The 24,466-nt window shown below is 36.6% G+C and overlaps 1 protein-coding gene across 2 annotated transcripts in view; it reads left to right on the forward strand.

Moving 5' to 3' along the window:
• The window catches only part of NBAS (NBAS subunit of NRZ tethering complex), a 167,042-nt gene that overhangs the window by 79,021 nt on the left and 63,555 nt on the right, over positions 1-24,466 (forward strand). For both annotated transcript variants that reach the window (XM_051778244.1, XM_051778245.1), the window contains 4 exons: positions 1,804-1,880; positions 2,388-2,525; positions 17,271-17,500; positions 22,875-22,985. In XM_051778244.1, coding sequence (XP_051634204.1) covers positions 1,804-1,880; positions 2,388-2,525; positions 17,271-17,500; positions 22,875-22,985 — 556 coding nt within the window. The remainder of the gene's footprint in view (positions 1-1,803; positions 1,881-2,387; positions 2,526-17,270; positions 17,501-22,874; positions 22,986-24,466) is intronic.

Raw genomic sequence — 24,466 nt, forward strand, 5'->3', positions numbered from 1 at the left:
TCATGATTGGTATCTGAATGGTGAAGATCCATTTTTGCTAGTGTGGCAGTTGTCATGTTGGGGATGTTAAATTGGAAGAGAACCCACAATTTATTGTGTATTTGCAAGGCTTTGCAACCATTAATTTTCCAGAGAAAGGGTAAAGGGGGCAGCGCTGAAATGCTTCTTTGCTTTCTCCCTTTTTTTTTTTTGTGTGTTTTAACTAGAGGTGGTTGTGAGAATATAGAAAGTAACTTTGCTTGTGTCCAGAGGAGGAACTACCAATTTTGCAAGATAATTTGTCAAGATTCTAATATTAGATGTTTCTAGAGTCTTCCTGTGTTTGCTTGGACAGCATACAGGTTATTTGGAGTGTAGCAGAATGATCGGTCAGCAGCAAGAAGCTGTTTGAAGCACAGTAAAAGCTATTAGCAGCACAGAGCAAAGGTGCTGTTGGACAGGCTTGTGTTTGCAGTAACTGTGACCTATTGCTGTGTAGGCAGCCTCTGTGGTGACTTGTCACATAGAAATTTAGGGTTTGTAGATGGCCAAGGGCCAGCATGTAAATCCACTTCAGGCTGATGGCAAATTATTGATAATCTGAAAATTGTAATTGGTCATTCAAGCCTTTTATAAATCATTCTTCAGAACAAAGAATTCACTGGGGGACCGTGTGTGCAGAGTAATCAGGTTCCTTGCCAGCACACCCTGCAGAGCAGTTTGTGTAATATGGGAATACAGATGTTTGAGACTTCCTTGAAATAAACAAAGTTGAAAGATAGCTTCTACCTATTGGAATAATATTGATATTAATAATATTAGTAATAATATCCTCTATAAAAAAGTATAATACATAATTGTATTTTTTAGTGTACTTACATTTTCCTATGCAAGTTTTTGTCCAAGTTTCATAAGATTTTTGAAGTTGTCCCTGGAAATCATAATTTATATTCTCTACCCCTAATATTAAGTGTATTACAACAATCATTAGTCTGTAATTGTTTGTTGGAACTTTCATAGCAACCACAGTGATGCTTGATTTTAGCACAGAAGAAAACTGCATGAAGGAGAAATCCTGTTACTAATTAAAAAACCTTGGGTGCTTATATTATGACTGCATATTGTTTCTCCAATTTGTGTAATTTGTAAAGTACAGTGGGTTTTTTAAATGAAAAAACTCCAAGTTTGGTATCTATAATGTAGGAAAAGCAGATAATTTCTGTGTCAGTTTTACCAGAAGTATATGTTTTTATAATCAGAGTACATATTCTTGATGCATTGATTTCAACTCTGGTAGTGCTGATACTTGTGTTTGCAATATGTGGCAGGACTTGTTTTTTGTGTTTCTTATGACACTTTGCAGCTTTTAAAAATTATTTTAATTTTTAATTGAGGCAGAAGTTTTTAATATGGTTTGTAACGTTCAGTGATGAGTGAATTAGAGCTGAGGCTTGAAGAAAAGACATTTTGTACCATTCCTGAGATTGATATCTTGGAACTCTTACAACATTACATTAGTGCCTTGATTTTACAAGAGAAAGATTTACTTGTAAATCAGTACAGGTGGCTTTGTTTAGCATCTCTTACTCCACAGTCTCATTCTTGTTTGGTTAATGCATCAAACACTTTACCTGGAAGTTAAGGTAAAGCCGTACTGGAGTTTAATGACATATTATCTGTTTCTGGATTGTGCTGATAAGTGTTTAATTGAGCATATATAGCTTCAAGCTAGTGCCTAATAAAATACAGTTGCACTGAAAACATTTCATTTGCTAGCTGTCAAGGCTAGATGGGTCACTAATCCAAGCTTTGTTTCTGCTCCAGTTCTGCTACAACTGGCAAGTGATGCTTTACCAAATGATGCAGCCTTGTCTCTTGCCTATCTACTTGCACTGCCACAGGTATGTTGATAGTGAAAGACTGTTCATAGCATTTCAAAATTCCGTAATAAAATTTCATTTCCTTTGGGTTTTAAAATCTGAAAATTTGAATACACAACTTTAGAGATTTGGCTGGTGCATTTAAAGGAAATTGAGCAAATGCCAGTGGACTGGCTAATGAGCAGGCCACTGGTGAAAAGACACATTTTCTTATTTAAAATAGAAGTTGGACTCAACTGACTGACAATTATAATGTAACTCCGAAATATGGATAATAACCTTGTGGTGAAGAAGCAGCAAAACTGTAGTTATAAAATCATTTTTGTTAGGTGTTTGTGCAAGGGGGGAGAAAAACACCATGATGTAGAATTATCTTTGTGTGTGGAGGTTACTGATTTACTTCTGTGCCAGAAAAACACAGTCAGAACTATTTCTAAGTCACAGCAAGTAGCTTTTTAGGAAGTTTGTATGCTTAATGTTGTATGCTTGCTAATTCTTTCATCTAAATTAATGCTCTCTTTCTTCTAGGTGGTAGATGCCAACAAATTCTTTGAAAAGCAATTACATTCTGCATTATCTCTCCAGCTGGCAAGTTATTACTATAGCCTGCAGATCTATGCTTGTTTGGCACCATGTTTCAAGGACAAATGCCACCCTCTCTACAGGGTTAGTACTCTTTCTTTTTAAAACCACATTCATTAATGTGCAGCATAAAAGCTATTCTAAAAAGCCAGTACATGAGTTAAGCCTGTTAAGGAGCTGATCTGACTTATGCTGTGAGCAGCCTGTTACGTTATGCATAATTATTCTTCTACAGTGCTGTAAACAGACAAGTACTTCACAATTTGTGGAAGAGTTTTTGAAGCACAATATCAAGTATCATTTTTAGGTAATAGCACTATCAGTCTTCAAAGTAGCTTATAAACACTGAGCAATAAGGAGTATGGTTTATGCTGTCATCTTGCAATACTGTATACAATGCGATAAAATACTTCCTAGTGAAAGGGAAGAGTCCATTTCAACAAGAACAGTGCTATTCAGAAAGTTTCCATAACCTTCCCTGAGGTGTGTTGGTTTGTATTTCAGTTTACATGCGGTGTTTTGAAAATTCATCCTCATTCATTGATGATTTTTTCTGTTTCCTTTGACAAGTTTCTGATTTTGAAATGGCACAGCTTTGCTCCTTATCCATTGCCTGTGATTAAAGCAGTTACATGGTAAACTCCAAACTAAATTGAAGAGGTAACATACATTTCAGTAAGGCACGAATTGCCATTCTTCTTAAGATACCTGTGTAAAAACTCTGCCACTCCAAGAGAGCCTTTGTGAAGTTACACCAGTTCTTTCCTCCTGTGCAGAAACTCTCTTAGCTGGTTGTTTTTCAGCCTAGCTTTGAATTACAGCTAAAAGAACACTTCTGGTCACAAGTTTTCTGAAAAGAAAGACCAGTAATCACCACTGTGGCATGGGAGGAGATTTTTTTCCATGTTCAGAATGACTCCTGATTTACAGTGGAAAGCCTGTTTTGATATTTGCCTAATTCTGCAGTTGGGAAGCCTTTCATATTCCTGATGAGATTTGCATTTTACTGTCTTCTATTTAGAAGCTAAAGGAAAATGTAGCCCACAACTGGAAACTGTGGTGCTTGCAAAATATGTTGGTTGTGAGGAATTCATGTTTGTTAAAAAACTTTCTTTGAGCTTATAGGTCTGTCTGCTGCAAGACAGCTTTGATGAAAAAAAGATTTGGTTTGTTTTTTTTTTTTTTTGTTACTTTAGCTTTTTTAAACAGTCCTATTTTCTAGGAAGTGCTATGAAGGCTTTGAAAAGTGTAAGCCGTAAGAATGAGGACAGAAATGTTAGATTGAACTATTTGTGCTCCCATTGCCATTTAATAAGCAAAGTCCTGTCAATGGCACCACGTAGTTTATCTCATACTGATGTCATCTTTGACTTAATCTTTTGTTCCATCTGGGTAAAATACTGATAGTGATAAATAGTGGATTCCAGGTTGCTTGCTAAAAACAACATATTCTCTGTTTAAGCTGCTCTTAAGCAGTAGTTTTTGTAAATCTGAGAAGATTCTGAGGGAACAGCACAAGAAGAAAAAGGGAAAAAATCCCACAAAGCCAGCATTGGATGTCCAGTAAGAAGAAAATGACATAGACAAATTACCTTCATTGTTACTAATTCCAAGGGTATCAAGTGAAAGAATGTCCCTGAAGTAGAAAACAAGAAGTAGAAACAGATGCTTTTCACCAATATAAACACACTTTTTTTTGTCAATTAAAAAAAAAAAGACCAAAAAAAAACCCCAAACAAAAAACCCGCACCCGAACTCCAGACTTAAATACTTGGTTTATACTGCAAAATGGTCATTTGGTTAAATTTATGCCTGGTAATAAAGAATGACTCCACTTGCAAGTTGGTTTCATCAATGCCATACAAGTTGCTATCCATGGGAATAGACCTAGCTATGTTTTTTATTTTTGTGTTTCCTAATCTGTGGGAGGAAAAAAAAAATTGATCTCAAACTTCTATGAAGATGTTACAGTCAGTTGTAGATGTCATTTCATAGAAGATTGTCTTCCAACTCATGTCACTGGTGTCTTGCATCACCTTTATCTTCTGACTGTCTGCCAAAGCAGAAGTGTGTCCCTACATCCTTTAAGTGCCTAATTCAAAGCTATACATTACTCTTAGAAGATCACTGAGTGCATTCTTGTGGGTGAAGGTGTTTTCCCCTGTTCTAAATCTTTACATAGTCAGTGAAGATGTAAATCTGGCATTTCAACCACACAATTAGAAGGTGAATCCTCAAGATCATAGAGCACATATTTCTGTCTAACAGCACCTAAGTCACAGTAGGTGTGATTTCTCTAATCCGTTTAATCAAGTATCCTATCAGGAAACTCTAGCTGAATTTATAAGAAACTGCATAGAAGCGTAGAAAAGACCCCACTTCACATGTTTCTCATTTTAAAATGATGTTATTTGGAAACAGTAAATGAGTAGCTCTGGCATAATGGGAAAAATTTCACAGTGGAAATGACAGAGGATATTGTTCTAAGGATAGTGGGGAGTATGGGGAGAGTTCCTCTTTCATTGGCTAGGACAGACTCTTAAGACTTGTAGGAATCATTGGGTCTGTTGCATGATTTTGTTGTTGTTGTTGTTTTAATTGTGACATGAAATACTGACAGCTAATATCTGCACATCAAACTAGAATCATAAATTGCCAGAAATTCTCATTATCTTTTTTTGTACTGTTGATGTCCAAAAGGAAATCAGCTTGATAATTTCAGTTTCTGATGAAGTTATTACTTTACTTTAAGGACAAACAAAGGGATTTGGGTGTAAAGTATTGCTTTAATTTTGTACCCAAGACAATTTTGAATTTTAGTTGTTATAATATTATAAACATAACAGCCATAGTTTAGGGCATCTGAGCTATATTGCTTTTTTATCCTGAGGAATATTTAAAAAGAGCTCTCCAACCAAATAAAGCCACAGATAAAGGTCTGTAAGAATACTGCCAGAAAGAAGAGGAGAACAAAATTTCCAGAAATGGACTGTCTATGGAATGTATTTGTGTGAGTAGACTCATTGCCCCTTGAGATGCTGTATTTATTTTTGGTTTAGGTCTGTACTGGCTGAGCAGGGATGGGATTAACTTTCTTCATTGAAGCTGTACTTTGCCTTTGTGGCTAGAAGTGTTGATAACACTCTTGTGTTTTGGCTGTTGCTTGCTTGCACAGCATCAAGGCTGTTGCCCCACTGCCACTCTGCTCACTAATTCTCAGTCTTGATGAAAAGCTGTACAGCTGAGGAAGAAATTTGCTGGATAATTCATGTTATTAACAGCTTATCTCCTCATTTGTCCTATCCTGGTGATCCGATAATGGACCAGAATAAATTGTTTACTCTAGAAAGGAGCGAAAAAGTTTAATTATCCTGAGGTTAATTAATATGTTCCTGTCCTCATGCTAATAACCTGTTGCTGAGGTCTTTCTGTAGTTTTGGAGAGGATTATTTTGCTGACCTCATCTGGGGGGCAAGCTTTTCTTGGAGCATCAAACAACAGTTCTAACAAATACTGCTAAGTTATAGAGGGGGATGGGAATTTTGCAGTTAGTAGCAGATGTGGAAAGTTGCTGTTAGCAGAAAATTCTTACTTTTTTATTTTATTCCCTTACATGTTCCTTTTCATTCAAGAAAGTGAATTTGATTCCTGTCCTTTTGTGCATTGCAGCTGGCAATATGTTGAAATGGTAAGCTCCAGGCTGCTTTTGTTGCAGCCTTGAGTTGGTGAAGAAGCTGGGAGTTCAGTTCCACAGAGTTAAGTAGCCTGATATAACTGGCTTTTTAACCACTGCATGACTGGGTAGATTTATACAGTGAACTTGAGCTCTGTGCACTTTACCTGCTTCCCTTTTCTGTTGCTTGCTGCTTTGGAAAGCATCTATCAACCTCTCTAAGAGGCAGAATTAGGTCAAAGGCAGAGTGCTTTGAACTTGGGACTGAATCTGTTGGTCTTATGGGGCTTCATTCTGCAAGCTTGACCTGGCTCCCAAGATGGTTCTCTTGGTTGATCTAAGGTTACAAATACTGTTCTGTTACTCCAGAGAAGCAAAGCTCCCAGCTATGGTCCATATGCTACAGCTTTAGATAATACTCTGAATATAGGATGTTGAAAATAAAGACTTAATTTGAAATGGAAATTAGTAGTGTATAGAAGGCTGTATGCAGGAAGAGGGAGAGAGGCGTATCTGATGGGCTAACAGATGTATTATCCATATTTTATAATGTCTAATGGCTTTAAGCTGATTACATGGCACTGTAGCACAGCTAGAAGTTAAGTGTATACACATGAGGTAATCTCTCATTGGAAATTGAATGCTCATTAAATGGTTGCATATTGGCTTGGGTTTAATGATATTATCCTATCACATTCATAGTAGGCTATGAACTTAGCCTACTAGAAATAGTATATACATTTTTAATCTTAAAATTGGATTTGTGTGCATGGTGTTTTACTGGAGTTTATTAACACCAACGTGCAAAACTGACAAACTGTGTCAGGCAGACTTTTTTCATTCTGTCTGGACATTCAGCTTTTCATCCATGAATGCAATGGGTAGCACTAAGTCTGTTGTAGATGGTAAAATGGTAGTGCAGTTTATTGTTGGGCTATGATGGACTTAAAACTTGACCTTTACTTTTACTACCATTTTAAGTCCTGATTCAAGCCCTTGTCTACTCTTTGACCCCTTTTTCTGTTTGGTTAGTGATGCTGAAAACTAAGAAGTTTCCTTTGGCAGTGTAACTTCTCCCTGTTGCTTCAGTGTTTGAATTTTCTGTTGTATGTTCTGCATCAAGTTCAAGTTTCTTTGCTGGTCTTTAGGTTGTTCCACTTCCTTTTCACAATGCTCTTTATGCCTAATACTTCTTATTGTTTTATGTACCACGCTGCTTGCTTATACATGTTCAGGTATTATTACTCATTAATACTTGGAGAGTGAGTCTGTTTCATTTGGTGTATGCTTCTGTTTCCAAGTCCAGTGCATACCTGATAGTTCCAAAAGCAAAACTGGGATAGATTAGTGTATAACTCCTTGAATCTATGCTGTACTACTCTCTCTCTCATTGATCTTCCTTCGTGTGTGTGGAGTCTGTGACAGAGAGGAGAATCAGAGAAAAGGAAGGCAGTGGCAGAAGGCACCATGAATGAGACATTAACTGGCAGACAAAGAACTGGTCTTGGGAGAAGTTTTCTTTAACTTTAAAAAAAAAAAACCACCAAAATATTTATTGATGATTTATTGGTCATCTTTTCTTCAGGTCATCAGTAAGGGATTCTAAATAAAAATCTACCCCTCGAAGACTTGCTGCTGGCTCTCTCCTATCTGAAACATGGTCTCTAAGCTTTTACTTCTCTTTTCACTGGATTTCAGTTCTTCCAATCTATTGGCAACCTAAGTTTCCAGACTGGACTTTGGTAGGGAAACCTGTGAAAGTATTTGAAAAGATCTGTGTATATTTTGTCACAGGATTCCTTTTGTCCATGTGCTCTTTGATACCCTCATAGCCCTCCAGCAAGTGAACAAAGTGGATTTTCCTTTACAGAGGCCATGCTGACTCTTTCCCACCAATCTGTTAATGATCAATGGTCTTACAGTTTTTTATATAGTCTACCATCTTGCCAGGGATGGACATTTGACTTCCTGGTCTGTCATCCCTATGAGAATTCGTTTTACATCCTGTCTTTTCAGATGAGACTGGCACTCTGGCACACTATTTTTTTATAATGTTCGTTGATGCACCTTCACCTGCCATTTAACAGAATTTCACATTTGTTTTCCTTGAGAACTGAAGGGTGAATGCCATCTGATTGTGGTGGTGTGCAAGTGTATAGCTGACACTTTCCAGATTCTTCTAACTCATCTGGATCATATTGAGCTCTCTACCCCCCACACTTTCAGTGGTCAGGGCTGGCACAAAGATCTCATGATTTACATACACTGTTATGGACTTACCCATCAGTGCTCCTTCCACACCTTTTCATCAAGTGATCCTACCACTTCTCTACTTGGCTTTCTGATTTTGAGTGACTTTCCAGAACTTTTCTGCTATCAGCTTTACCATTCTTTATAAGTCACTTTCCAGACACTTTTTAGCACTCTTAGTTTCCTCTGTAGCATGTCACATTTTGTGAGTTTTACTCATTGATTTGTTTATTGCTCAGTGATATCTCAACATGTAATCACACATCTTTTAAATGAGTGAATGACTAAGCTATTAAAAAATGGAGAACTGACTAAACTGCTATGTCCAAAAGCTTAAAGCTCAAATGAGCTCTCCTGAAGTAGCAGTCTTGGTGGTTAGTTTTGAACATCTTCTGATATGATCCCTAAAGTACTTACTAATGCATCAGTTAGGAACATTGCAGCCAGATTGTCTCAACTAAATTCCTTTGGTTGAGATGTGTTTGCTGTGGGTAAGGTAATGTTTCACAGATCCTCATCTTCCTTTGTTAAACATAAAAGATGACAAAATACTGCCATTCTTAGCTAGGACCAAATAATATTTAGGTGACTCAGAAAGATCTATTGTTAAATAGTTGTTTACTACTACCTCCCAGCTCATTTCATTTCTTCAAGATAAAGTGTGCTTATGAAAAGTGATCTTCAAGTGTTACTTATTTCTGTTTCTCAAGGGTGATATGAGCCATTCTGTTAAATCCTACTTCTGGAAACAGAGTATTGTTGTACTTTAGTCATCTGTTTAGAAATATTCTTTTAGAAAAGAGGATCTTCAAACCAGCCTTGCATATCAGCAGAGGGTTGAGGTCTACCTTGCCCGTGTTCCTCTGGAGATACATTTGTGGCTTTCTTGCAAGGAGGTGGTTGGGATAAGTACTAATCCTTTCCTTCTCTCAAAGCGTTTTGTTCTCTGGGAAACAGTACAAAGGTGACCAGCAGCTTTTTGAAGCAGTCTTACCCTAGTCAAGTGGCTTTATCTTCTGTTTTACATTTGTTTTCCGAGCTTCTATAACTGCCTTCTCTAGTCAGTGAGCATCATGAACTTTGCAAGCAGTCTGATTGAAATTTGCTAGTCATCTTAGAGCAAAAAAACCCCATTTTAACAAAATTTTATTCATCTGAGTTGGCAATATAGGTAACTGAATTTCCATTGTGTGAGAGAGTAGGCTTCTCCATCTCTGTTTTTTAGTGGTTTGGCTGGTTTGATGGTGGGGTTTTTTGGTTTGTTGGGTTGTTTTTGTTTGTTTGTTTTTTCATCTTGGAGGATTGAGGCTAAATCTAGACTGGCCTCTATATTTAGCTGACAAAGCTATTCATGAAAATGTACATCACAATAAGAGAAGGTGGTCACGGAGAAGTCTGTGCTTCTAATCAGAAGTGCTAGCAGTCCCTGGATTAGGATGAAAAAATATCTAACTTCTCATATTTTAATAGCTGTCAGGAAAGAATAAATGAAGTGTTTTGTAGCTTGTGGAATATATAGTTTTCAAACTGTAAATTAGTAAGAGGCACAAAGTATTTGCGCATATCCAGTCAAGTAACTGTGCAAATTAAAAGGATACAATATTGCACGTAAATTAAAACTGTGTCATATTGCAGTCAAGTTTTACAAGTAGGACTGTGTGCTTATCCCAAAGTCTGTATATGACTACAGCTACTGCCATATAGGTCGAGATTAAAGACATTCTAAAAGAATAGACAATAACATAATTTATTCAAAAAGAAAGCACTTTTCTCCTTTTTTTGAAGAGAAAAGGAAGATAGACAAAAGGTTAGGATAATTATCTAAAGGGTAACATTATTTACTGAGAATAATACTGACTGCAAATGGGAAATGAATCATATAATATTAATTTAGTAGGCACTTCACTCAAAGCCATGTAGTAATTGTCTATTTTTGGAGGTGTTCCTTTGGTTCACACTTCAACCTTTTATATATCATGTGTTATTTCCACTAAAACAGCTGTCAGGTGAAATGATGGGATGAGATTTTTCTATGTAAACCTGACTTATCAATGTCTTACTCAATAAGAGAGAGTCAGTAAGAGAACACAAGGTAGAAAATAAATTATGAAAGCATCTTCTCTTGGGACAAATTATTCCTCACTTGTTGCAATAGCTGTTGGAAATCAAAGCAAAAAAGTCTTTCTCTGAGGAGAAATTCAACATGAGCCAGCAATGTGAACTCACAGCCCATAAAGCCAACTGTATCCTGGGCTGTGTCCAAAGCATCGTGACCAGCAGGTCAAGGGAGGGGATTCTGCCCCTCTGCTCTGGTGAGACCCCACCTGTAGTATGAAACAGGAGGCCAGGCCCAAAAGAGTTAACTAAGAAATTTGGGCCCACTAACAAGCTACTAACATCCAAAACAATCTGTGCTTGTTCTGTTCTACTTGCTGGACCAAAACTTAAAAGAATGGTAAAAGAATCATAGAATAGGCCTAGAGGTAATAAATTAAGATGCAGTAGGATAAGGTAGACATTTGAATAGAAGAAATGGGCTGGGAGCCAAGGCCTTCTCCAAGCCTCAGTGAGCGGGTCAAGAACAATAGAAGAGAAGGGAGGTCAGGCCGAGGAAGACGAGAATTAGCCCCCAGACCCATGGGATGAAGAGCGGATGTCCCACCAAAATTGAGGGCCGAGAGAAGGACCGCCCCAAGCCCCGCCTGAGCTCCACCTATACTCCACCTGTTATTAATATGTATAGATAGATGTCATAATCACTTGAATATGCATTTAATCACATCTGAAAATTGTATAAAAATGCTGATTTTGTGTGAAGCCTTTGAACAAGTTTGTCCAATGCCAGCTGGCTTGCTCCCAACGTTGAATAAACAAATACCTTGCTGCTTAAAGATAAAAAAAGTCTCTGAGCAGTTTTGCAGACCGATTTTTCGGATTCAAGTACTGCAACCAGGTCTGGGGTCTATAACCTAAAAAAAGATATAGACCTGTTGGAGTGAGTCCAGAGGAGGCTACAGAGATGATCACCTCTCCTACAAGAAAAGACTGAGAGAATTGAGGTTGTTTAGCCTGGAGAAGAGAAGGCTCTGGGGAGACCTTATAGGACCTCCCAGTACCTAAAGGGGCTACAAGAGGTCTGGAGAGAGACTTTTTGCAAGGACATGTGGGGACAAGACAAGGGAGAATGGCTTTAAACGGAAAGAGTGTAGGTTTAGATTAAATATTAGGAAGAAATTCTTCACTGTGAGGTGCTGAGACACGGGCACAGGTTGCCCAGAAAAGCTGTGGCTGCTCCATCCCTGGAAGTGTTCAAGGCCAGGTTGGGAGGGACTTTGAGCAGAAGGTGGCCCTGCCCATGGCAGGAGTGTTGGAACTAGATGGTCTTTAAGGTTCCTTCCAACCCAGACCATTCAATGATTTTATGAAAACAGAGCACTGGAACAATTTGTTCAGCTCTTCAAACACAAGTCGTTTAACATAACTGTAGAAACAACTGCCTGGATAACTTTTCCAATTACTTTTATGTTATATTACTGAGCAGCAGCCTTTTGCCTTATTTTTTGATTCCTGCAGCAGTGTAGTGATCAAGGAGTGTTTGTTTTATACAAGTCAGTCATCTGCAATGAAATCTTAAAACATTGTTTCAGTTTTTGGAAAAAAAGAGAAATATGGATGAAATTCATGGTGAAGATGGGAAGAGAAGCTAGGGAATTGAAGTCCACAGCTGCATTCCTGGATCTACATAATCCAGATATACATTTTTTAGCAGAGTAGGAAACTGCTTGTTTGCATCACTTGTGTGATCACATACTGTGGCGAGAAGCATTTTTTATGAGTATGGACAGGCTTTAAAATCATTATACTTAAATATACCTGAGACTTTAGAGTATGTTACAAAAACTTCTGATAGATCATTAAAAATCTGAAACAGAATATTGTTTTAATATCTGAATGTGTATGACCTATAGGTTTAATAATAGTGAATTTATTGCTTAGCTCCTCTCTACTTCATTTTTTAGATAAGTTTGTACAATTTTATTCTGATTTATCTTTTAGGTTATAAAAGGTATTCTAGTAGGTATTCTTACATGTTGACCTGGTGTGGTTTCACTTGTGGGTGATGAGCTGCTGCTTCCTGTATCCACTTCAAAAATGGTTGTAAAAGCTGACCCTGAACAAACTTGTGTTGTCACTCAACAATATATGTAGCTGCAGCAGTGGAAGGACAAAGAGTGTTAAGTATCCTTGCACTTGAGTGATGTGACAGTACAGGTTTTATTTCTGAGATGTCCTGGTCTTCCATCTTGGCTGTACACTTGCTCTTTTTCTTTGAGCAGATCAGACGTGAGACAACTGAGATCTGAAAGGTTGGCCACCCCACATCACATGGTGCAGTATCCAAGTTAATGTATTCTTGACTCACAGCATGGCAACAGTCTCAAAGAGAAGTGTCATTAATTTAATTAATGAAATACTGTCCTATGGAGAGATGGTGTTTACTTCTCAAGTGAACAGGCACATTCAGGATTTTACTTCTTGAGTGAACTGTTTCTTTCCTGTGATTTTTTTTCCCCTCCAGTATGTGAGGAAAAGTATCATCTATATGTGCTTCACTTCATTCTTCTTTTCCTGCCTTCCCCTCCATCAAATTTGTAGCACATTGAATCTCTTGCTACACAGATTGTGGTAGTTGCTGCAAGGATTAGGGAGAGCTCTCCTTTCTTAAATAGAAATCCTTTCTAGAGGTGTGGTTTGGTTCCCTTAGTAGCACTGGCGATGGGCTACAATTAAAGGCAGGGCCGTGGGCATAATACAACTGTGTCTGCAGCAGGAACGTTACACCCTGCTCCGTGTTCTCCCTTGGGCATGTGCTGTCATCTAGTTTTGCTAACCATGAGGGTTTTTCTTGGTGTACATGTCTCCCTCTCTGGCACAATCTCTTTCTAGGATCACTTAAAATGGTGTAGAACAAGTGTGGTGTTACAAGGATCTAGACCCAAGGGAACATGCCCTCTGCTCTCCCCTTCGTATTTCTGTGGCTCACCACAGTTGTGGCTTTTGACCATTGCCAAAAAATCACAGTTCAAAGGTGATGGAAATGCTTTGCAACTTCAGTCCAGAAAGGTCCACAATGTCAATAATGTATTTGGGAGGATTATGAGCGGATTAGCCTCTGATGATCTAAGCATTTTTTCTCATCAGTTTTTCTGATCATTTGCAGTCTCTAGATCATTTACATTAAAAACAAAATCAAAAGAATAATATTTCTTTTAGAACAATTGGAAAGGTTCTCGGTCTTAAAAGGAGAAAACAAGCTAAGTAGCCTTACAGTGATCTAGTATCTCCATGATGTCTTTTTAATATTTATCTCTCTTACCATAGTTGTAAAATTATTGCCACTTCCTGAGCAGGAGAGTAATAGGAGAAAAACTCATACTTTTTTTATTTGTTTGTTTGTTCCTGGTATGTGTGGCTGAATTAAGTCTTTTAGAGAGATTTGAAAGAAAAAAAATCAGCAACTTGCCAGGAAAAAAAATCCTGGCAAGATTAATTTAGGCATCAGGGTGAAGAAATTCCAAGATCAAACCCTCCTATCTCTTTTTAAAACCATTTTTTTTTTATAATGTCACAGTGACAGATTTTGATGGACTTCACAGGTGTCACTCCTAGAGGGTGGTCAAAAAGAAATAACTGCTTTAAAACGTCTACTCAGGTCGACCTTGTTCCCCAGCTGAGGCTTACTGCTAATGGCTAGTGGTGCAGTAGGGATAGTAATTTGTACTGATCTGTGATGAGTAAATCACATCTAACAGCATGAAATTAAATTAACTTTATGCTTAACTTTATATTTTTTCTGTTCTGTCCAACTTTTATTTTTCCTTAATTCTCAAGCAAGGCCTCTGTCAGCACAAATACAGTGTTAGCCCAATAAATGAATAAAATGCATTGGCAGGTAGTTCATGAGGGATTTTCCCTGGCAGTGCTAGGGACACCTCCGAGTTAAGGGTCAGCTCTTGTGGCTTCTCTGGAAACTTACCCTGTTTCCTGCTGTGTGTTTGTATGCAAAATACCCTTCCTGAATGATTACAGGGAGTTCAAGTGTCAGAGGTACTGGAGATATTTATCTGACAAAGCTGAGAGATGGACACGTAGACACAATTTCTATCTGAAAGACTCTGAGAAACCAACAGAGAGAATAGTGCTGGTTGGGGTCTATTGGTGTGGATTTTGACAGGTAACATTAGAAAGGGAACAAGTTGAATATGGCTTGTTATTGGTCTTACCTGTCAAAATGAATTCGTATTTACACAATTTGCTTTAGAGTTTTTTATATTTTTTCCCAAGTGCCTGCTACAATTTGAAGAAAGTTCAAGAATTTGTAAACCCTGTGAATGCTGCAGTAAGAGTCATACTTTACTGATTTTGCTGATTTTCTTCATCACCAGCTGCTATTGGTAGCTAATTGTTATGGTCTTCTCAATTAAAAACTGTTAAGACTTTTTTGAAAGCTGGCAATACAACTATAATGATCTTTTTGTGTTATGTTTATTAGAACAAGCATCATGTCTAATTGAACTAGAAATCTAATAGATGTAGAAATAGTTGTGCTTGTCTTTTAAAAACATGTATTATTAAAAATGTGATGATGTTAAAGAATGAATACTTAAAGTTATAAAATACAACTCAATACCAAACACTTTAGTTTTCTGTTTTTCCTTTTTTTCATTGAACTTGTGTTGAGTGCCTAATAAATACTGTACAAGCAGCACTGTTATTTGAGAAAACATTTTAGATGTATAGAGAGAAGACAAATCTGAGAATGAAAACGTGTGTCATTCCAGTAAATGAGTTTTGTAAGCAACTGCCGCTTGGGAAAGTGTGGTTTTTTACAGATTAAAAAACCTTAGTAAGTCTCAAATTAGATACCAGATAGCAAGAATATTCTTGCATGAAACAGACTGTGGGATATCTCTAAGCTAATTTTGGATTCACATGCTATGATAACTTGGAGCATAGATTTTGTAAAAGACGAAAGAGGACAACACATGATTAAAAGATTTTTTGGTGGCGAAGAGTTCAAGACAATCCTTGGCAACTGCTTGCAGTAAAAACACTCCACTTGTGTTTTCTTAATCTAAATGTATAACTTTATCCTCTGGACTGAAGAGTTTGCATTTTTTTTTTGGCTTACAAATGTATGGATATACATACATGGGTGTTCATACAGTGCAATATTTCTGTTATTCTAAATCTGTTGTTATTAAGACATTATTTCCACATAGTGTTCCTCTGAGCAAACAGGCAGCATTGAAGAGTGCACACAGATGGTTTTAGGTAAATATAACAAATGGGGACTTAATGGAGAGAGAAAAAACCTAGCAAAAGAGAGTACCAGGGGAGGTTTAGGTTAGACATTAGAAAGAAATTCTTTACAGAGAGAGTGATCAGACATTGGAATGGGCTGCTCAGGGAGGTGGTGGAGTCACCGTCCGTCCCTGGAGGTATTTAAGAAGAGACTGGATGTGGCCTTAGTGCCATGGTATAGTTGACAGGGTGGTTTTGGGTCAAGGGTTGGATTTGATGATCTCAGAGGTCTTTTCCAACCTGGTTGATTCTGTGATTCTGTGAAATTCACTCACACAGATTGTCAGAGGGACCTGTCTTTCTCAGTGGACTAGAAGTTTTATGTGATTATGTTAAACATGTTTCCTTGTCTTGTGTCTTTGCCTATCTCCATGCTCTGTTTTCTAGTGTATCATATAGAGTGAGATACTAGGATACATAACAAGCAGTGGATGGGTTTCCAGCTGATATAATTGTGTTCTAGAGGCACTGCTCTGCTTGCCTGTTTCTTTTCGGAGATTTTATTATGCTGTTATCAATCTTCTAAGCAACCTTGAAAGAGCTACCAATGTTGTTTATAAAATAAATGAGTTTGCAATGTTTAAAGGGCTTCAGAGGAGTATCATGTGGAGAGGAGAAAGGATGCCTTGTAGCATTTAATGTGACTTGATGAGCAACCTGTCAACTAAGACTTGAAAAGAAAAAAAAAATCAATTTAGAATGACCAGCAAGTCATGGAAAAATTCAAGTGTGCCTCAAGGTTTAAACTTTTGTTGCCATGTTTTACCCTGCTGTGCACTCTCATTATTGTTCATGAGTTTAGCTTCTAATTTAGCAGAATCATTCTGTAATAAAAAACTCAAAATATATTGATACACTCAACATTTTTGAGTTCACAGCAGTTGGATCAGTTGTTTCTTTTAGAAAATATTTCAACTATATTGGCATCCCTAGGTATTTTTTGGTGGCTCGTTTGTAGGCACTCCTTCCTCACGTGTCACAGATTTCCTTTTGGCATTGAACTTCCAGTGGCTTCATTTTTCGTGGAATAGAGAAATCAAGGTATTGAGTAAGATGAGTGCTTTCATATTACTGACAGCTCTGTTTAAGTGGAGGTTACTAGACATAGCCACTGTACAGATCTTGAGATAATTTGGAATGTACGTGCATTTCTTATTGATTTCAAACATGCAAACTGTATTTGCTTTGTGTTCTAAATTTTTGCTTTGCTGCCTGGGTTTTTGACTACAGAAGTTATTGGTTTATAAACTATGCACTTGATGTGTAATTTTCAACACAGAAAAATAAGTTTTATTTGTTTTTGTTTGTTTTGTTTGTTTTTAATTTTTGTATCATGGAATATTCTAAAGCATTCCAAAAGGATAAATTTTAATGTCATAGCAAATAGCCCTTACAGAAAATTTGAACTTCTGTTTTACTTAAAGTTTCCCAGAAACAGAAACAAATCTATTAATTCTGAGCACAGGGATCATTTATAGATTGATAAATTTTTTTCAGAATTTGCGGGAATTTTTTTAGTTTGTTGTCAATTATTTTCACAGGCTGATCCAAAGGAGTTGATTCAGATGGTCACAAAGCATGTTACTCAGTATGGCTGTGCAGACTGGCCTGAAGAAATCTCCACTTTGATAAATCAGCTGCATTACTACAATGAACGACTACTGGATTTCACTCAAGCTCAGACTCTGCAAGGACTTGGCAAAGGAGTGGATGTGCAGAGATTTACAGCAGATGCACAGTACAAGAGAGAAACAATACTAGGATTGGCAGAGTAAGTAATATCTATTTTGTTTATTTATTTTAGAACAAAATTACTTTAAGCTTTACATCAGGAGAGTAAAATGAAAGTAATGCCGACCTTTAGAAGGGATAATTTACCAGCTGCTTTAGAGATTTACACTGCAATGCTGCTACAATTGGAGATTTTTCTATTTGACTACTCAAACGAAATGTTGCTCAAATAAATGGATCTATAGCTTTTAATTGAATCTCTAACTCTTCGTTTGTTAGCTGCTAATATTAAAGTTAATTAGGGATGAAGGAAATCAGAGCACAGGTGGAGGTTTGATCTCTTCCTTTCATCTCCTTTAAACCTGCCCTTGCATTCTATTGAGGTATGCCCAAGCATCATATAGTTTTTTTAAAAAAAGTTGTTAAACTGTATTTTACTCTTAATAATTTAGTTAAAGTTGCTGTATATCACTATACTTTTTCCCTGTATTCATTTATACATCCTGAAGCTTTCACCACATATATTCTGATATTTACCATGCTTTTATCTCACCTTTCAGAAATCCAGAATAGAAAAAAAGGAAAGAAATAGGATAGTACTATCTTATCATTTTAAAAATACCTTTAATTAACACCTGCATGCAGGTACTTAATGCTGTGAACAAGTCATGAGTATGACTTGGACTCTTTATGTTTTGAGGACAGTCACAGTTGAATAGTTGCCATATTGTCAAAGGAAGAGGTCTCTGCAATAAGAAGCTTTAAATATAATTTTAAAGCAAATTTTCAGCTGATCTCTTCATAAAGCTTTTGAAGAGCATATTTAGATGTTTGCAGGTTTCCACCTATGTAGCTAGTAGAAATTGGTTTCTAAAAGCCATTTATATATTGAATAAGAGTAGTTGTATAACCTCAGGTTTTGAACACTAAGCTTCTACTTTGCATCTATAAAATCTATACCTGCACAGATTTTGTCAGTGCATTAATAAAAATAGGTTGTGATAATTTTTAATGTTTCTGTTGGAATTACCTGTTATGTATATATTGTTCACTAAGCATATATCTGTAGTATGTCACTAGGTGAATGTTACATCCTGATATTATCTACTATTATTTAGTAACTTCAATGCAATATCCTTTTGTTATCACAGATTCTTTGAGTGCAGGAGGTTTACTTATGTTCTCATCCATGAGTTCTTTAGATAATGTCTTTTGCAGAAATAAAGTAAATATGAAGAGAAAGTTCCTTAGAGTAAGTAGAGATAAAAACACAATATGAAAGAGTTTGAAGAAGTGAGGCTTCATAGCATGTGGATGAGAGTGGCAGTTCCATATTAGGCACTTACAAAGGTCCAATTAATTACTTGTTCAACTTGCAGCTTCCTTGCTTTTATCTTCTCAGTGGACTCTTAATCTGCATTTTCTAATGAAAAAGATGCGCAAATCCAATGTAGTTGTGTAGCGTATTTTTTCTTATTTTTAAATTAAGTGCCTCATGTTTTTAATCTTTTATGGAGTGCTGTTTGAAGGAACAACACCTGGAAGAGATGGTATGTTATTTACAAAACAGCTTTGTATTAGAATGAGCAATTTGCTAAAACTACTTAACCAATAGTTGTCTATTTTATCTTCTATATTTGGTGTATTGTATTTGGAGCTTATTGTGCATTATTTATCCAATATTTAAAGATCCAGGTGCCTCACAGGCTCAATTAACGTTAATTCTCAAGCAGTTAACAATTTATCTTGGCAAAATAGAGCTAGAAAGTATTTGTAAAGAAGTTAGGGGAACTAGAGCAAAACTGAATGGGAATTCTTGAGTAGTCAGGTGAAGTCTCATGTAGCTTCAGGCCAGTGATAATGTATAAGGTTTTGAATTTATTCTTTTACTTGAGGCCAGCTTTTAGGTGGTGTCTTAGGTTTGGATTTTGTTTTGTGGGGTGTTTTTGGTTTGTTTTATTTTCATCCTAGTGCTCTGTGGTCTTCAGCCCTTCTCTACTTTTTATAAAATATTGAAATCAGAAGTTGATTTTAATATTTTAATACCAATTTCTTCCTTGCCTTATGTCACCAATCTGAAATAATTATTCTGGAATTTTAGAAAAAATTGTGCGGTTATCAAGCAATCTGAATTTCATAACTTAGCATGTGCTTTTTGGGTTCTCAGAATGATTTTGGGGCATATGAAACACGTCCCTTTCCAGAAGACTTAACTAGAAAGTCTTGTGTGCAACCATTGTGTGCACTTTTGCTATCCTGCTCTGCCTGACTGCGAGTGTAGACACAACCTGTTCTCCTGATGCATTGCTGCTACAGAACTTGACAAACAGCTGAGGTCTTCAGTCTCATTTTCATGCTTCAAACATGAGAGGAACTAAAACCTCTTGGCTTAAATCTTCATTTCACTTCTCCAAGTTGTTTCTTGGGATTTTTTAAAACATTTTGGGAGGATGGGCAGCTGAAAAAGGGGATCTCATTTCCCTTTATTATGATTGAATCCAGTCTCATGCTTTGTAACTGTTTGATGTGAACACAAAAAGTTGAAGACTGCTTGTGAGCAACAGAGGTTGTGTATGATACAACAGAGGTTTTAGAGAAGATAGGAAAAAAAATTGCTGTGAGCTGCCAAATGTTTATTTCTGTCAGCTTGAAGATAGTCAGCAAAATCCCAGCTGAACGCAACTGCACAGGCATACTCTTTGATACTTTTGAAATTCATGCTACCACACAGGCAGGGTGGCTAAGAACCATCCACAGGAAGTGCTTCTGATTGGTTTTGCACCAGTCTTGGTTGCAACAACACCAACAAAATACATCCAAAGTGTGCCTGTGCTGGAGCCTTCTTTGGGGATTTATTTGGCAGTCCTCACAGAGACAGGTAGTCAGGGCTGGGCATGAAGAGGGGTGTGTAAAAGAAAGTTAGAAGATCCTTTACAAGACAGTGTAAAGGATTGTATAATTTCTTTTCAGCTTTTCATTTTGCAACAACTACTTCTTTTTGGTCATTATCTTGACAATAAATAAATAGCTTGTCACTGTTCTTCATTTATGTGATATAATTTCCTTAAACCTCTATTGCTTTATGCTACTTTTCCTGAATATCCTGTTATCTTCCCCTTAGCCAGTGGTATACCTGCTGTGCAGTTCTTGCAGAAATCTTCATCCTCACTATAACTAGTAAGCCCCTTATTGACAGTACATCAAATGATTTCTGGAAAATGCAAAGGAATGTAAGTTTGTATGTGTTGTGGTTTGGCAACAGCTGTTCTGTATCCCTGTTTAAAAAAGATCTGCTTTTATGAGCTGAATGACCACCTGCACAAACTGTGGCTACCTAATCTAGAATTTACAATGTAGGGTTGTCATGGGACATGTTAATGTTGAAAAACAGAGCATCTGCTTCTAAAGGATCAGATAACTCTTATGAAGTATTTTAAAAATATTTGGGTCGTCATCCTCTTGTACATACACCATTGCCTGCTGAGTTAAAAATTCCTCTGTTTTCATGGAAGTATTGAGTCTAGTTTCAAGAGGTAGGGTATGGGAAGCCTTGCTGGGATGGAAAATCAGAGGGAAGGTTCTGTAGCCATTGGAACAGAAGAGACAGGATAATGTATGGGATTTTTCTCTTTTTTTCTCTTTCCTTTTCTTAAATGTACTGTAGTAAACACTTTAATTTATATTAAAATATATTTCTCTCCTTTAATTTTGATGCTTGTGTCCTTCCTCCTTTACTTTGTATACAGGTTATTCAGTATACAGTGCCTAGTGTTTTTCACGGGTTGTCATAACCTAGAGTCATTACAAGAGGGTTGTAGATGTTTAGCTCTTTTTGAATTTTGTTTTTGTGTGGTTTTGTTTTGCTGTTTGGTTGGGGTTTTTAGACCATTAGAGCAATAGTTATAATCCAAAGGCTTTTTGATAGCTGGCGGTGAAGATTTTTCAGCATTTCTTAGCATTTTGCTTTTCTGCTCATCATTGTATATGTCATTTTTATTCTGCAATATCTGTAGCAACTATCACAGTGGAATGTAATGTTATGTTGGATTGAGCATCTAAATACCGGAATTAAGTTGTATGGATGTGTCACCTGATTACCTGGAGTGGTGAGGAAGTCATAGACTCTAGCTGTCAGTGGTGTTTAATACAGATCAAGATATGGTATAGATCTGTGTTTGTAAATGACAAAAAAAAAAGGAACTGGGAGGACATGCTCTCTAATCTGTAGGGTTTTTTTCTGCTCTCTTTTTATTGTTGTACTTGGATCCTGCTGATGGTATAGAAAATTTAGGGAGCAGACTTTGTGGAGCCACAATTTAAAATATCTAAAGAAGATGTTAAGCATAATAAGATAAGGTCAAGTTTATGGAGTTAACATGAGTCATACATTATTATAATTTTTTAAACTAATTTACTGACAGTTGCAATTGTATTTTGTAGTAGTTCACGTTGTGTAAGACTTTTTTCCTTAGGTGCATGTGACTTTAATTAAAGCATCTAAACCAATATGGTCAGTGGTATTCACATTAAATACATTTTAAAGAAGTTGTTTGTGGGAGGTCTATTAGGAAATGATTACAAACAGATAGTGTTTTTCTTGGAATCATCCTGAAGAAAAAAAAAACTCAAACAACCAAACCAAAATCAAAACCCAAAAGCCTAGCATCAACCTTAACGGTATTGCTCCTGTGCCAGCCTAAGAACAAGAATCATTTGTGTGTACTTGAACCATACTAACTTTGGTGGATTAGTAAAAAGTAATATGAAGTTGATTTCAGGCTTTCATAATTTAACAGATTCTCCATCTCTTGTTTTGTTAAGAAGATTGTACAATAACAGAAAAGCAGTTTTTACTATTTCTAGGACATTTACAAAGTGACCTGGAGATCTTCACAGCTTCTTTTAGTGTAAAATTACTAAAAGTGTTTCTGCCTCTGAACTTCGAGGAAGAGCTTTGAGGACCTCTTTATCCATTGTGCTAAAACACTGTAGGTGTTGCAACTAAATGAAATAAGTGCTAACTGTGATGTGTTACATTCTTCATCACTTTTTAATTGAAATGAAATGAAAACTGAGATTTTTCTTTAGCACAGAGGCTAAGCAGAAGCTGCCATTGAGAACCAAAATGTATGTGGAGTGTGGAGTAGGTGCCTCTCTTTGGAATATCTCTGTAGTTTTTTGGTTGTTTTTCCTTCTATTTTTATTTTCCAAAATGGAACACCAAGTATAAGCAAACGCAGAAAGACGCACTTCATGTATTTTTTTGTTTAAAAATTATTCTAGTTTCTTGGTTTATGAAAAAAAACATTAAAAAGAAATCATTGCTTTTCTAATGTAAATATTTATTTTCATGTTATGTCTCATGGGACTGAACGTAACTTTTCCGTATTTTCTTTCTGTCTGTTCTCTATAAGAACACTTGAAGAAAATGTCTACAAGATTGCTGTTTCTTTGGCTCAGCGATACAATGTTCCACTTTGGGAAGTTTATATGACCCATCTGGAATTTTTATTCACCGACAGTGGGTAAGTTGTCTGCTCTGTAAGTGCCCATACAGTTCTGTTACACAGAAAGAAGTGCTAACCTATGACAGAATTGAATTATGTTGGGAGTAGAGTTTGATTTGTGTGTTCATTTGTCTTGTGATAGTATAGGAAATTTTGTCTTTTCTGTGTGATGCTTTTGTAGCCAGCTGTGAAAGTAGGTGTTACAGGCAAGATAGAAGTCCATATGAGTCTTATTGTTCTTCAAAAATATTCCAGGACTTTTGTTTCAGTGTTTCAGTGTTTAGGTTTCCACAGCTTTGAATGCTTCTCTCTTCCAGTAGCAACTTATCCTGTAGTTATTCCTACAGTCCCTTGGAATATGTCCTGAAACTTGATAGTTTCTATAGTTTTGGGGTTTTTTTTTAAGAGGTTGGCTATTTATTGACCTCTCTTCCTACATAGTAGCAAAGGAAATAAATATATTGGAGCTTCCCTATTCGCATTATGCATCTGTTCATCTCGTTTTCAGTTTTGATAGAAGCACTTTTTTTTTTTACGGTATTTTTCTTAACTGTTCTAGCCTCCAAGATTATGGCAGACCAGAGCTGGCACTGGTCTGGCATGAGGGGAGGGATGCTTTTAATTTCTCTTCCAAAGTTGGTTCCAAGGCCTTTATTTATTAATTTGTTTTAAACTTTGGCATCTTGTCAGTCAGGTACGTTTTGCCCACTGAAAGATGAAAAAATACGTTCTATGGAAGACTAAACTACTTGCCTGAATAGCACATGCAGATGACAGTGATGTAGAATCCCCTGTGTAATGCAGCAGCTCTTCTCTTCTGACAGACGTGATCAAATTAGTTTGGTTTGTTTCGACTGTTAAATTGTGAAAGCGGCTTTAGCTCGCAGCAGTGTTTGTATCTTTCTTAACATTAACTATTAATTAAAAAGCATTTTATAAAACATGAGGGATAAAAAACAAAGCCTGGTAGATATTGGTGCATTATCTGAGAAGATGAAATAACAGTCTGAGATTTTCTTTGCTTCCTCCAGAAAATAGAGAAGTCATACCCTCTAAATTTTGATGCTGCTAAATTATTTACTGCTTTAAACAAAACAGATAGTGAGGCAACACTGGGATGAATATGAAAGAGCCAGCTACCTTCTTTGGGAATAGAATATTACCTTAGGTATTTTGCAACATTTTCCTATAATTTTCTTTATTCTTGTCCTCCTTGAGTTAGTATTCATAGAATTCTGAACTCACTGAAGTACAGAGTAACAATCTTTTCCCTAGTGAAATTCAGAAAAAGTCTTGAAAATTGATAAAATTGATGTGTAATAGCATAATACGCTGCTCAGCATGTTTTTGTTGTATCATAATCTCATTTTAAAGTTGATTGACAGCATATGACCATTACGATATATTTTAGTCTTGGGATTATGGCATTAATAATACAGGCCTCATTATACATTCATTCTGAACTGAAAAGAAGTTTATTCTAAGACGTAATCTCTTTA

The sequence above is a fragment of the Manacus candei genome, unplaced genomic scaffold, assembly GCF_025592945.1.
Source record: "Manacus candei isolate 608988 ecotype Guabito, Panama unplaced genomic scaffold, ASM2559294v1 h1tg000011l, whole genome shotgun sequence".
Classification (NCBI taxonomy): Eukaryota; Metazoa; Chordata; class Aves; order Passeriformes; family Pipridae; genus Manacus; species Manacus candei.